At 33.6% G+C, this 15031-nt stretch overlaps 1 protein-coding gene across 2 annotated transcripts in view; it reads left to right on the forward strand.

The window, feature by feature from the left end:
- The window catches only part of TBCK (TBC1 domain containing kinase), a 214400-nt gene that overhangs the window by 50852 nt on the left and 148517 nt on the right, over positions 1-15031 (forward strand). For both annotated transcript variants that reach the window (XM_045998022.1, XM_045998021.1), the window contains exons 6-7: positions 8935-9076; positions 14737-14797. In XM_045998022.1, coding sequence (XP_045853978.1) covers positions 8935-9076; positions 14737-14797 — 203 coding nt within the window. The remainder of the gene's footprint in view (positions 1-8934; positions 9077-14736; positions 14798-15031) is intronic.

Raw genomic sequence — 15031 nt, forward strand, 5'->3', positions numbered from 1 at the left:
TGGGGTAGAGTCTATACCTGAAAGTCTATGTTTAAGTTTAGGGAGGTTTATTTAATCACTTCTGCTATGAAATTCTAGTTTATGTTGGCTTCTAAGAAAGGAAAGTTTATTTTATCCTTTTATTAATCAGATGCTTTTGATACATATTTTTGTGTTACATTTATTGTATGGTTTCTTTTTAGACATTTTAATAATATAATTCTTTTATTTTTTGCATATTTAATTTTGGCATTATTTTCAGTACATAGAAGTTTCAAAATAGTACAAGAACCCTGTATAGCCTTAACTCAGATTCCCCAAATGTCAACATTTCATTACATTTGCTTTATTTCTTTTTTCTTACACATATAGGTATATGTGTATATTAATACTTTTTGAATCATTTAAGAATAATTAGTGCATATGATGACCTTTTACCCTTAATGCTTCAGTTTGTATTTCCTAAAGTAAGGAATTTTCTTACATGACCACAAAACAAATATCAAAAAAGGAAATTAAAATTAATATAATACTGTTATCTCATCTAGAGACCTTATTCATATTGTTCAATTGCTTTGTGACATTTTTAATAGTACCTATTTGTGTTTTGCTCTTTGGGCTCTCTGAAATTAGTTCTGTCACTCCATTACCAAGAATTGTGCTTTGAAGTCATGGAATGTGTTTCTGCGGAACATTGCTTAATTAGATGTTTTTAAAAAGGGACTCATTTATAAATTACCCTTTTATCTTTATGAATAGATTATAGATTTCTTACCAAAAATTTTTATTAGGCCATTGCTAATAATCTTAAAATAAATTGCTTATCATTCCTTCCTTTAATTATTAAGACAATATTCATTGAACACCTTCTCTTCTGGATGCTTGGATGTGCAAAAATGGGTAAGATAGATTCCTATCCTCAAGAAGCTCATTAAATTTTCCCTTTTGATGGCATACTTATTAAGGTACATAAATTAATATTCTTGCATTTTTGCATACCAACACTTTGGTCATAGGAAAAAAATTGTTTAACAAGGATGAAAACAACAATTTGAAAAAATATCCTACATTTTATTTGTTTAAAAAAAACACTTTTGAATATAATAAAAATAAGTTCACTATAAAGCTCCAGTGTCTTCTTTCATATGTGATAATTGCCTTTTGAAGTAACTTTTAAGGAGCAGTGGTCTCACAGGAAGTAAATGTGATTGCTAATGCTTCTTCATGTTGTCTAAATCAAGCTTTCTGAGAAAGAACTCCAAAAACATAATGCAAACAAAAATTGCTTTAATTTTTTCGCCTTTTACTTACAGATGCTTTAGGTTTACTAGTGATGAATGAAAGAAAGGAAGTGATTTTTCATAAAGCACATCAAGTATTTTGAAGAACTACATTTGAATTTAAAATGCTTGGATAGATTCTTTCCATAGTCTGGCTATTGTAGACATTGCTGCTATAAACATTCGGGTACACGTGCCCCTTCGGATCACTATGTTTGTATCTTTAGGGTAAATACCCAGTAGTGCAATTGCTGGGTCATAGGGTAGTTCTATTTTCAACATTTTGAGGAACCTCCATGCTGTTTTCCAGAGTGGTTGGACCAGCTTGCATTCCCACCAACAGTGGAGGAGGGTTCCCCTTTCTCCACATCCTCTCCAGCATCTGTCATTTCCTGACTTGTTAATTTTAGCCATTCTGACTGGTGTGAGGTGATATCTCATTGTGGTTTTGATTTGTATTTCCCTGATGCCGAGTGACGTGGAGCGAGAATAAATGAAACAAGATGGGATTGGGAGGGAGACAAACCATAAATGACTCTTAATCTCACAAAACAAACTGGGGGTTGCTGGGGGGAGGTGGGATTGGGAGAGGGGGAGCGGGCTATGGACATTGGGGAGGGGAGGCGAACCATAAGAGACTATGGACTCGGAAAAACAACCTGAGGGTTTTGAAGGGTCAGGGGTGGGAGGTTGGGGGAACAGGTGGTGGGTAATGGGGAGGGCACGTTTTGCATGGAGCACTGGGTGTTGTGCAAAAAGAATGAATACTGTTACGCTGAAAAAATAAATAAAATGGAAAAAAAAAAAATGCTTGGATAGAATTGGTCTTGTGTGCCATTTGGTCTGGGTTACTTTGAAGTCTTGGACCCAAAGGGTCTGACCAGAAAGTATCAAAGAGCAAAATGTGAAACATTAGCCAGGAAAAATAAAGTGATCAAACAGCTAAGGCATGAAAGAAAATATTTACACCAAAAGAAGCTTGCAGTTGATTCAAAAGACAAATATTAAGGAACAACAAAGTAAAATGTTAACATCTGTTTCAAAATATTGTAGAGTTAGAAATTGGACATTCGTTTCAGTTGGCCAGTAGCTTAATACCTTGTTAAAAGATCAAACAGATGATGAAAGCCTCACCAGTCATACAGCAAAGTTCTGGTAATTTTCTTTGAGTGTTAAAATGCTATGCTAAAGAGACATTTGTTGAAAAGAGATAATCTACATTTAAAAACAATCCTAGGGTTTATTATTTTTATTAGTTTAATTAATTCTTGATTAAAAGGGAAATAAGAATTTTTAGAGCAAAGCTCACCTATATACTTCTAGAGATCACAGTCAGAAATCTTAGGTATAACAATTTACCTATAGTATTGCTTGGCCTTTCACAATCCACACCATTATTTTTGGATAAGGTGTACTGGAAATCAGGATTGAAAATAAACAATTTGCCTTCTAGGTATATCAAGGTGATGGTGATTACAATGACAACATTGAATTTATATCATATTTTCCATTTTTATAAAAATAGTACTCACTAATATTTATAACAGTTTTGTGAGGTAAACATCGTTATTCCTATTTTCAGATTAAGAAACCCTGATCACATATAGAATACGTGCTAGAATTGAAACTAGAATACAAATATTATAACATCAAGTCCATCCTTTTTCCACTAGGCTTTAGTTGTCTCCAGAGATGCCATTTAGAAGAGCAATATGATCACTTTTGGGTAAAATGACTCAATACAAATTTATATATGAGAGAAGTATATGAGCAAATTAAAAGTATATATTACTGTCATCATTATCATTGCATTAAAGTGTAAAGATATGTAAAAGCCTAACTTACCCATTTGAATTTAAGCTATATTCTCTGACTTAATTGACATATTTTAAGTGTTAAGTATTAGCAATCATAGTGTGAGGAGGTGGCTACAGAAAAATTCAGGAAGAGAAATGGAAGTAATATTTGAATGCCTACATTACATATATTACATAGGTGTACCATATACTTAAATATATTTTGATTATAGTCATTATTGCTGGGTGTCATAGTAATCTAATGTCCATGGGATTGAAAAAATACAGATAATTATGCTCATGACTAAATTTGATGATAAATGAAGAAAGGATATGCACATATGCAATAAGTAGGCAGAATTTCCCTCATTTTCATTTCTCTTCTAAAGCTGTTTTTGTTTCTTTTGTTTCTAGGCTATCGGATTTAAATATAATAATTGTCGATGTGTCTGATACTTATGTACTGTTGCTTAAGTTGTCTGTAAGGCCATCCTAATTGTCATTTTTGATAGGAAATGTTATTATTTTTTAAGGATTTTATTTATTCATTTGAGAGAGGGACAGAGTACACAAGCATGAGGGAGGAGAAGAGGGAGAAGGAGAAGCAAGACTCCCCACTGAGCAGGAAGCCTGATAGGGGACTCAATCCCAGGACCCCAGGATCATGATTATAGCCAAAGGCAGATGCTTAAGGGACTGAGCCACCCAGACACCCAGAAATATTGTTTTTTAACAAAAATTTACTGAGCGTATCTTATATTTAAATTTTATTGGTAGTTGTTGAGGGTTTATAAAAATGAATAAGATACACCAGTGCCCTCAACTTTGTTTGTTTTAAAGGAGAGTAAATTTTTGTATACTAAGTATAAGCATAAACAAAAACAAAACATAAAAATGTATAGTATTACATATTGTGTACAGACTGTTAGGTCATATATAAAACAAGTAAAATAAGTATCTTATAATCATTTGAAAACTATAAGAAAGATACAGATAAAATACCATGGGGATTTACTGAGAGGAGAAATAATTTCCATGTCAGCAGATCAACTTAAGGTTTTGTGGAACTAGTCATAAAATGAATTCATTAAAAAATTAAAGTTAGCAGTTTGACACATTTTATAGAATATACTGTTATAAAGGCTTTGTCTTTTTTATCAAATAAAATGGCTTACATTTATGAGTTTAGAAGACAGAAGACATTAACAGTGTTTTAGTGTTATAGGAAAATATTTTATACAATAACACGATTTTCTTACCAATTCCTTTATATTTACCATTGAATTTCCTGCTAAAAATTTCCTGTACTTTAAAAATACAAATTTTTATCTTTAGTAAAGTATACTGAAGTTAACCTATACCAAGTTTCTATAACATCTATCACAAGACTATAGTAAAGTACTGAGAAACAAAAAGAAATGCATCTGTAATAAAAACATTTATTATTTAGCCTAATCAGCAAAAAAAGATGGCTTACTCAAATGCACAAAGTAAGATATAGTAAAGGAAAAATAACTAGAGAGGTAGAGAACATTAGAATACTCAATAAATTATTTTTTGCTTAGCTCTGGGCAAATTTGAAAACTAGAATAAAAGAAAGGGAAATACAATATGAAAATACCAAAACTTAATCCCAAAGAAAATTTTAAAATCTAATACCAATTATAGAAATGTAGAAGATATTGCCTCTCCCTACAGAGATACCTAGATTGACTCACAGGCATATTCTACCAAACCTGTACCTAGTGGTTAAATTTGTTGCCATTTAAATTACAATACTATACATTTCAAGCTTATTTTTACTTTATTTATTTATTTATTTATTTGAGAGAGAGAGTGAGACAGAGCATGAGAGGATAGAAGGTCAGAGGGAGAAGCAGACTCCCTCCAGCTATGGAGCTGGGAGCCTGATATGGGACTCAGTCCCAGGACTCCAAGATCATGACCTAAGCCAAAGGCAGTCACTTCACCAACTGAGCCATTCAGGCGCCCTCAAGTTTATTTTTAAAGGAAAAGCTTGCAATATCCTGTTTCATAAGCTAGTATAACATTAATCCTGGTCTTCCCTAGGTACCACATAAAATGTTTAAATATAAATCATACCCATATTTGATTATCTGTTATTATTATATAGTATAAATATGCTCTATTAATATAAAAAATCCTAAATAGAAAAGTTAGAAAGAACCAGAAGCATATAGAAGATACTATCAAGTGTGGCTTATTCTACCAATACACAGATGGTTTAGGCAATCTATAAACAATTCAATAGGACAATATATCAGAAGTAGAAAAGATCAAGTAATCATTTCTGTGGTCTCTTAAAAACAACTGACAGATTTATCATAACATTCTTTATTAAATTCTTAATAAAAAGGGACTATGTAGCTATTTCCTTAATGTAGTGAAAAAAACCCATCTATTTATATCTCCCTGTTAATAGATAGATTTCAACCCCAAAGTTAGTAGGTTTAAAACAAAATATTTACTAACACCACTATCATTTGCCAGTTACTAATGAATGCAGTTGGGCAAGGAAAAGAAATTTTATATATATAGATAGATATAGATATATAATGAAATTTTATTTGTAAAATTTATAATTTATTATACATATTATAAATTATATATAAAGAAAATAAAATTTCAATTTTCAAAGTGAAATTAATAGAAACAAAAAGTCCAGGAATGCAAGGTTGGTTAAACATTAGGTAATTAATTAATGTATTTAAACTCATTAACATATAAAAGGAAAAGAATCATTTGTTCTTTTTGTAATAAAAAGAAGAGGTGTTCAAAATTTTCAAAATTTCTTCATGGTTAACACTGACAGAAATTTCTGCAGAGAAACTATAATGGTGAAAAGTTAAAAGTATTTTTAAAAGATGAGGATCAGGGCACCTGGGTGGCTCAGTTGATTAAAGCCACTGCCTTCAGCTCAGGTCATGATCCCAGGGTCCTGGGATCAAACACCACATCAGGCCCTGCTCAGCAGGGAGCATACTTCCCCTCCTCTCTCTCTGCCTGACTCTCTGCCTACTTGTGATCTCCATCTGTCAACTAAATAAATAAATAAATCTTTAAAAAAAAAAAGGACAAAGAGGTCAACTATCAGCAGTTATTTTCATATTAGCAATTTTACCACATAAGGCAGCAAAAGAACTAAAAATTATAATTATAGAAAGAAGGAAACAAAACTGTCACTATAAACAAATCAGTTAAGCGTAACTGATTTGCTTATCTACAGCCTACTCAAAAGAATTCTCCCATAAATGTTGAGGGTTTAGTGATGTTGCTAGATACAAAATTAATACAAAGAAATTATTTACACATCAGCAAAAGAATGTGAAGTACCTAATAAGAATCTAAGCAGATATTTTACTTCTGTGAAAGAAATATAAATCTTTTTTTTAAAAGTCATTATGAAGGGGCGCCTTGGTGGCTCAGTGGGTTAAGGCCTCTGCCTTCGGCTCGGGTCGTGGTCCCGGGGTCCTGGGATCGGGCCCCACATCAGGCTCTCTGCCCAGCAGCGAGCCTGCTTCCCCCTCTCTCGCTGCCTGCCTCTCTGCCTACTTGTGATCTCTGTCTGTCAAATGAGTGAATAAAATCTTTAAAAAAAAAAAAAAAAGTCATTATGAAAGGCCTAAATAAATATAGATACTTGTTCATAGATTGTTAGGGTAGGTATCAGAAAAATGCCAATTCTCCCCAACCTGTGTTACATTTGATCTAATTTCAATAAAAATTCCAGTTCTCTGTGTGTGTAAGAGAGAGAGAAAGAGAAAGGGAGGGAGAAAGAGAGAGAGAAACAAGTTGACAAAATAGTTCTAAATGTATGTGTAGAGAGAACAAACATCTGAAAAGTACCTAGACACTCCTACAGAGAAATTAAAAGGTGTATGTGGTTTTTGGGGGGGTGGGGGAGAGTCAGCATTTTATTTTTTAATCTAAATTCAATTAATTAACATATAATATATTATTAATTTCAGAGATAAGAGTTCAATGATTCATCAGTTGCATATAACACCTAGTGCTCATTACATCACATGCCCTCTTTCATGCCCGTCACCCATTTTCTCCATTCCTGACCCCACTCCCCTCCAGAAACCCTCAGTTTATTTCCTATGATTAAGAGTCTCTTATGGTTTGTCCCTCTCTCTGATTTCATCTCATTTCATTTTTTCCGCCCTTCCCCTTTATTCCTCTGTTTCATTTCTTAAATTGCACATATGAGTGAAATCATATGACAGTTGTCTTTCTCTGACTTATTTTGCTTAGCATAATACCCTCTAATTCCATCCACGTTGTTGCAAATGGCAAGATTTCATTTTTATGGCTGTGTAATATTCCATTGTATATATACATACCACATCTTCTTTATCCATTCATCTGTTGATGGACATCTGGACCCTTTCCATAGTTTGGCTTGTGGACATTTCTGCTATAAATATTGGGGTGCATGTGCCCCTTCAGATCACTACATTTGTAACTTTGGGGTATATACCTAGTAGGGCAATTGCTGGGTCATAGGGTAGCTCTGTTTTCACTTTTTGAGGAACCTCCATACTGTTTTCCAGAGTAGCTGTACCAGCTTGCATTCACACCAACAGTATAAAGGGATTTCCCTTTATTCACGTCCTTACCAATATCTCTTGTTTCCTGACTTGTTAATTTTAGCCATTCTGACTGGTGTGAGGTGGTATCTCATTGTTTTTTATTTGTATTTCCTTGATGTCAAGTGATGTTGTTGAGCATTTTTTCAAGTGTCTGTTGGCCATTTGTACATCTTCTTTGGAGAAAAGTCTGTTCATGTCTTCTGCCCATTTCTTGACTGGATTACTTGTTCTTTGGGTGTTAAGTTTGGTAAGTTCTTTATAGATTTTGAAAAAAGATGTGTGTGTTTTGAGAGGACTAGTCTTAGCAATTATTGGCAATTACTTATATAATGTTATAGACTTAAGATAGTATAATGATATGGTGTCAGCAAGGTTACCAGTGGAACAAAATAGGGAGCCAAGATGCAAATCAACATGTATGTAGAGATTTTCTTTGTGGTAGAAACTGATACTGTGGACTAGTTGGGAGTAGATAGCATTTTCAGTAAATGGAATAGGGCTCAATTGATTATCCATGTAGGAATGAAACTTCCAAAATGTTCTTCAGAGTTCGGTCAAATAAATTAAAAAGTGCATTTTTTTAATTAAGTGCATTATTAGTACAATAAAATTGTTGGCAGTTTTCAAAGAGAATAAGACAGTCTAGACTTGTTTTTATAGAATAATCTCTTAAATATACTTTAAGTGAAAAAAAAAAGTTGTGCAGAGTAGAATGTATATAGTATGCTGCCCTGTGGGGTAGTGGTGATGGATGGTCAAGTTTATCTATATCTATAAATATGTATGTGTGCCTAGAGCACAGAAATGGGAGAGAATTTTAGTTTTCAGTTTATGTTTCTTTATGGATGTTGACATTTCTACTACTCAAAAGAATATGTACTATTTTCCAAGATAAAATACACTTTAATTAATAATAAGTGTAAGGAGAAGACAGGTAATAAGGAGGAAAAGAAAACACCTGAAAACAGACTACTACAAGATGGCAATGTATTAAAAAGAGAGGAAAGCAAAGAAAGGAATCAATGCTTCAGAGAGACACAATAGTTTTAAAATTATTTAAGACGCATATATATTTTCTCTTGATTTCTGAACATGAAAGACCTGTATTATGGTTAGTTTAAAATTCTTCTTAGCAAAAATTTTTAATTTAATTGCACCAGACTTTTACATAGATCTTATCAAACAGATAGTAAACATGTAGTACTACTTTTTCTCCCTTTGTAGTTTGTAGTAACTATTCATTTGTTTAATATATCATTGTAGGTATCCATCATACTTAGCACCTGAGGTAATTGCACAAGGAATTTTCAAAACCACTGATCATGTGTCAAGTGAAAAACCTTTGCCTTCTGGCCCCAAATCAGATGTGTGGTCTCTTGGAATCATTTTATTTGAGCTTTGTGTGGTATGTATAGAGAAATATTAAACTGATAAAAAGAAATTGTGTGCTTATTAAAATAAGTTTTTCTTTTTTTTTTAAAGATTTTATTTATTTATTTGACAGAAAGACACAGCAAGAGAGGGAATACAAGCAGGGGGAGTGGGAGAGGGAGAAGCAGTCATGCCACCGAGCAGGGGGCCTGATGTGGGGCTCCATCCCAGGACCCTGGGATCATGACCTGAGCCGAAGGCAGACACTTAATGACTGAGCCACCCAGGAACCCCTAAAATAAGTTTTCTGATAAGAAAGCTATTTTAATAATATGTTTTTGCTTTGTGGATTGACTAGATATAAGGGAAAAAAGGCTTAAATCTCAGTATGACTTGTTAAAAAATCCTGTTTGACAATTTATTTGCGTATCATTTTGGTATCTTTATAAAGTGTTTATACTTTACTAAATATAAAGAATTTATAATGTATTAAATATAAAAAATTAAACAGTTCTAGAAAGAGTTACCCTAAAGCTATGTATACTCTTTGATATCTTCATGGTCCCCCTTTCTGTGGTATTCTTTTTTCCCTAAATACCTTCTTCTCTCCTGTTGTTTTCTTACAAGAATCACTTAGTAGTTGAGTTGTGTTTTATGAGATCTTTCTCAGACATTCTCTATATTTATTAGGGCAAAGACTAAGTTGCTATTGAAAAGAAATTAAAAATATCGTTGCTTAAAGAACACAGATGTTCTTTCCCTGATTTAACAGCAGTCCATGTCATGCACAAAGCTAGGCTATGGCTCCACCAATCTCAAACATCTGGTTTCCAAAGTTGTTTCTTTATCACCTTTTAGGCATAAGGGAAGGAGATAAGTGAGTTCATGGTAATTGTTCTTTAAGAAGGTGATCTAAAAGTGCAAAGGTCAACCCTTTACATTTCATTGGTGACAATTTATTTATGTGGCCAGATTGTGCATCTGTACAAGGGACACTAAAAATACGTCTTTAGCTGGGACACATAAATATTGAGAAAGCAATGTTAATGGATTTGGAGGGACAACTAACAGTCTCTCAGTCCTACTTTCCAATACCTGCCAGCATTAGGTCCTTATCTTCCTTGCTGTCCTCTTCTATTATAGCATGTGTCACATTTGTGTACTTTACTTGGTCATTGAGGTCTTTACAAGCAGAAATTTTTTGTCTATATTATATAGTTGTTAGAAAAATTAAATTAAATAATATATACAAAGTACTTAGTATGGTATTACATAACAAATAGTCCATCACTGTTATCTTTTATTATACTAAAATATTTTATGATTAAGAAAAATATGATTATAATATTTTATGATTATACTTTTAATCATAAAATAATTTACATATTGGCACTGCTTTTTCTAAGGGAAAATGCCATTTTACTTTTCATTGATATTAAATGATAGCAAATCTCACCTTTATTTAAAATCATAGTCTAGATGAAAACTCTTATTGGAATTCTGAATGTGAAGTGTAAGTGTACATGTGAAATATACAGCTTTTCCTTTTTATTACATCACATATATCTAAACTCTTTACTAATGATCAGGGTGTGTCTTTTTTTTAAAGATTTTATTTATTTGACAGACAGAGATCACAAGTAGGAAGAGAGGCAGGCAGAAAGAGAGGAAGGGAAGCAGGATCCCTGCTGAGCAGAGAGCCTGATGCGGGGTGCCATCTCAGGACCCTGGGACCAGGACTCGAGCCCAAGGCAGAGGCTTTAACACACTGAGCCACCCAGGCACCCCCAGGGTGTGTCTTATATGAGTAATTCAGTTCAACAAATGTAGATGACTAATTACTCTGTGTATAACATCATGATGAATGCAATAGGCGGTAAACTGTGATTAAGACACATTGTCGGGACGCCTGGGTGGCTCAGTGGGTTAAAGCCTCTGCCTTCAGCTCAGGTCATGATCCCGGGGTCCTGGGATCGAGCCCCACATCGGGCTCTCTGCTCCGCGGGGAGCCTGCTTCCTCCTCTCTCTCTGCCTGCCTCTCTGCCTAGTTGTGATTTCTCTCTGTCAAATTAATAAAATATTTAAAAAAAAAGACACATTGTCAAAGACCTTATAATTTAATTCAAATACATAAACTTCGAAGATAAACACAGAAGAGCTATGTGAATTCCAAGAAAGGAAATATTAATTTCATAATAGGGACTTCATGACATTTTAAGTGATACTTAATTTTAGACCATCTAGTTTTAGAATGGCATATTGAACATAAGCTTAAATCTCCCTCTACCTCATCAAAGCTTTAGAATTGATATAAAATATTAAGATATACATTAATAGCACACTAATAACAAAAAGGGAATGTTTGTACACTAGAAATCCTAGGAAATAGAGGAAAACTATACCAAAACAGGTTTGCTAGGAAATTCTTGCTATGTCACCAGAAGGCTGTATAGCCACCCTGCCGCCCAGAAGTTTCCATAGTCCAGAAGATGTATATAGGTGAGTACATATCTAAGAAATACCAAACACATAAAACAATATATCTGTAATATGATATATGATGTAAGTACATATATCTGCAATAAAAGAGAAACAACAAATAGAAGAATTTACACCATTGAAAGGACTTTAATATAAAGGTGTGTGTTCTTTAGGAGATAAAGGAAACAATTCCATTTATGAAACAATTATAGAAACTTCATCAAGAATATTTACTGAAAAGAAGAACCAGTTAAGAATTTTAAGAGAAAAAAATGTAACTGTTGAAATAACTAGATGGATCAGAGGAAACTAGACACACTGAAAGTAGAAAGTAAAGCTGAGTAATTATCCTAGATTATGTCACAAAGAAATAAAGAGATTGAAAATATAAATTTTAAAAGACAGGGAGAGGGGCGCCTGGGTGGCTCAGTTGGTAAGCATCTATCTTTGGCTCAGGTCATGATCTCAGGGTTCTGGGATCGAGCCCTGCATCGGGCTCCCTGCTTACCCCCCTCTCTCTTCCTGCCTCTCTGCCTACCTGTGATCTCTGTCAAATAAATAGATAAAATCTTAAATAAATAAATAGGGAGGATGGAGCCAGATATTCTCATATCTGTCATATAGTAGTATCAGAAGTTGAGTGTAAATTTCTTGGTTTGAAAGAACCCTCTAATTACCTTGTAGAACAAATTTTTTGAAAAAGCACAACATACAACAAGTACCTAGAAATCACATACTAAACTTCTACGAGACGACCAATAATGAAATAATGGGTAACATTTATTAAGAACTTTTCAAAAGTTAGATACATTTCTAATCTCTATTATCTTAATCAGTACTCACAACAGTCTTATAAAATTTATCTAATTGTTATCTTTAGTTTACAGATCAGGAAATTGAGGTACAGAAAAATTAAGCAGCCTGTCTTAGTAAGTTACATCATAGTAAGTACTTGAGCAGATTTATACCCATCAACTATACCCAAAGCTATACTCTTAACACACCAGCCTGCCTTTAGTAAGCTATGATGGCTTTATCAGTGTCAGTGAGAAAATCTTAAAATGTGTCAGAAAAGACATACTACCTACCGAGAATGAGATTGGCGTTAAACCTCTTAGTAACTTGGATGTAAGAAAACAGTGGCACAATGTCATCAAAATGCTGAGAGAAAGTAATTTGGATTTTGAAATCTTTAACTCACAAAATTAACATTCAAGAGTGGCAATGCAATTAAGGATATATATAAAATTTTGATAACAATGAAGAAAAATTACTGTAGGAAAATAACATAAGTCAAAATCATATGATCTTATGTAATCATCAATCATATATCATCATATAGGCAGAGTATATTCACTGTATTGCAAGTAATCAAATTGAACTGCTTTGCGTGTGTGTGTGTGTGTGTTCATCACGGGTAGATACATAGTAAGAACCTAGATTGAAAAGATATCTTAGAGTTGTATCCTACGAGATTTTGAATGCTAAATTGAAAAGTTTATATTTAAGTTACATAAGGCATGGGGGACCATTTAAATTTTTAAACAAGATATTGATATATAAGGCTTGGAGGGACCATTTAAATTTTTTTTTTAAAGATTTTATTTATTTGACAGAGAGAGATCACAAGTAGATAAGAGAGGCAGGCAGAGAAAGAGAGAGGGAAGCAGGCCCCTGCTGAGCAGAGAGCCCGATGCGGGACTCGATCCCAGGAGCCCGAGATCATGACCTGAGCCGAAGGCAGCGGCTTAACCCACTGAGCCACCCAGGCGCCCTGGGACCATTTAAATTTTTAAACAAGATATTGATAAAATCAAACCTGTATTTCTTAAAGATTAATAAGGTAATGTAAAAAATTGAGAGAAGAGTGGCAACTTTTTTTCAATGATCTCTACCTGTAGTTCTAATTTCATAAGTCTTTTTTTTTTTTTAAGATTTTATGTATTTGACAGAGAGAGATCACAAGTAGGCAGAGAGGCGGGCAGAGAGAGAGGGAGAAGCAAGTTCCCCGCTGAGCAGAGAGCCTGATGCAAGGCTCAGTCCGAGGACCCTGAGACCATGACCCAAGCCTAAGGCAGAGGCTTAACCCACTGAGCCAACCAGGTGCCCCTAATTTCATAAGTCTTTAATGCCGCCTCCTGACGGGCACGGGAGAAGAATGAGGCACTAACAAGTCAGCTCCAAGAGAATGGGAGCAGGGGGCAACACTTTAAGAAATCTTTTTGCTCTCTCTTTATTAAAAAAAAAAAAACAAAAACAAAAAAACAAAAATTTTTTTTTTCAAAAAAATTTGAAAAAATTTCTTTCAAAAAAAAAGAGTCTTTTTTTCTCCACATAAAAACCAGTCTATCTTCTTAAGACTTTCCTTCTAAGACTACTTAAAAGATCCTATAAGTTTAATTTGTTTGTAAAAAAAAGAATAATAGCCAACATTTATGAATGATTTTCTATGTGCAAAAAATGTGAGGCACTTTTTTATACATTCTGTAATCTTCACTGCAACCTCTATGGCATGTACAGTTAATGTTCCAATTTTATAAATGAGAAAAGTGTAACCTAAGGTGGTTAAGTATTTGCCCAGGTTATATAGCTTGTGGCCAGAAGTCCAATTTGGCACACAAATGTTGCTTGACACAGTAATTGTTGAAGTTATGACTGATTCCAGACTCTATTTTAAGCAGCACCCTGAAGCTGAATAATAAGGAAATAATTAAAAAACAATATATGTATCTTAAAATAAATATAGCAGGTGCTATGGGAGCACAAAGGATGGTTGTCTAATTCATTGTGGGAGGAAGAAGGCATGTCATTGAATGTTTCTTAATGGAGACTGCAGATTACCTGGATCATGATATATAAGTAAGAATTAGTTGGGTAAATGTAAGGATAATATGAATCTTTCCTGGGGTCATCTTAGTCTCTTACATAAGGCTCCTGGTGGCCTGGAATCTCTCTAGACAACCAGATATATATAGCTCTCAAAAGTGAAGAATGTTTGATTCTAAACTAGAATGTAATGATCCTTAAATATATGAAATGTTTGAATGTCAAACTGATAATTTTTCTTTAGTGGCGCTACTTTAAAAGTCAAATAAAACCTCTGAAGAAAAAAAGAGATAGCTGATAAAATAATTTTCATCTCTGGGGGGAAAAATGCCTCCCTGAAAAAAAGATGTAAATGTTAACATGAATTTGTTTTCCTGTTTTATTCAGGGAAGAAAATTATTTCAGAGCTTGGATATTTCTGAAAGACTAAAATTTTTGCTTACATTAGGTAAGTGTCTCACAAATGATTATGTTTCAACTACAAATATAATCTTTAGTGCTGTTAGTAATCATGCATATTAAGAATGTGTTCAAAAAAAGTGAATACACTGAAATATCCTGAATTTCTTTAATGTTCTAATGATCAATGGTAAGCATTAATAGTACAACTTAAGAAGTGCCTTCTGAAGTATTATTGTAGTGCTTTCCTTACTCATTAAGAAATTATAATGTAGATAAGTAT

Source organism: Meles meles, chromosome 2, assembly GCF_922984935.1.
Source record: "Meles meles chromosome 2, mMelMel3.1 paternal haplotype, whole genome shotgun sequence".
Lineage (NCBI taxonomy): Eukaryota > Metazoa > Chordata > Mammalia > Carnivora > Mustelidae > Meles > Meles meles.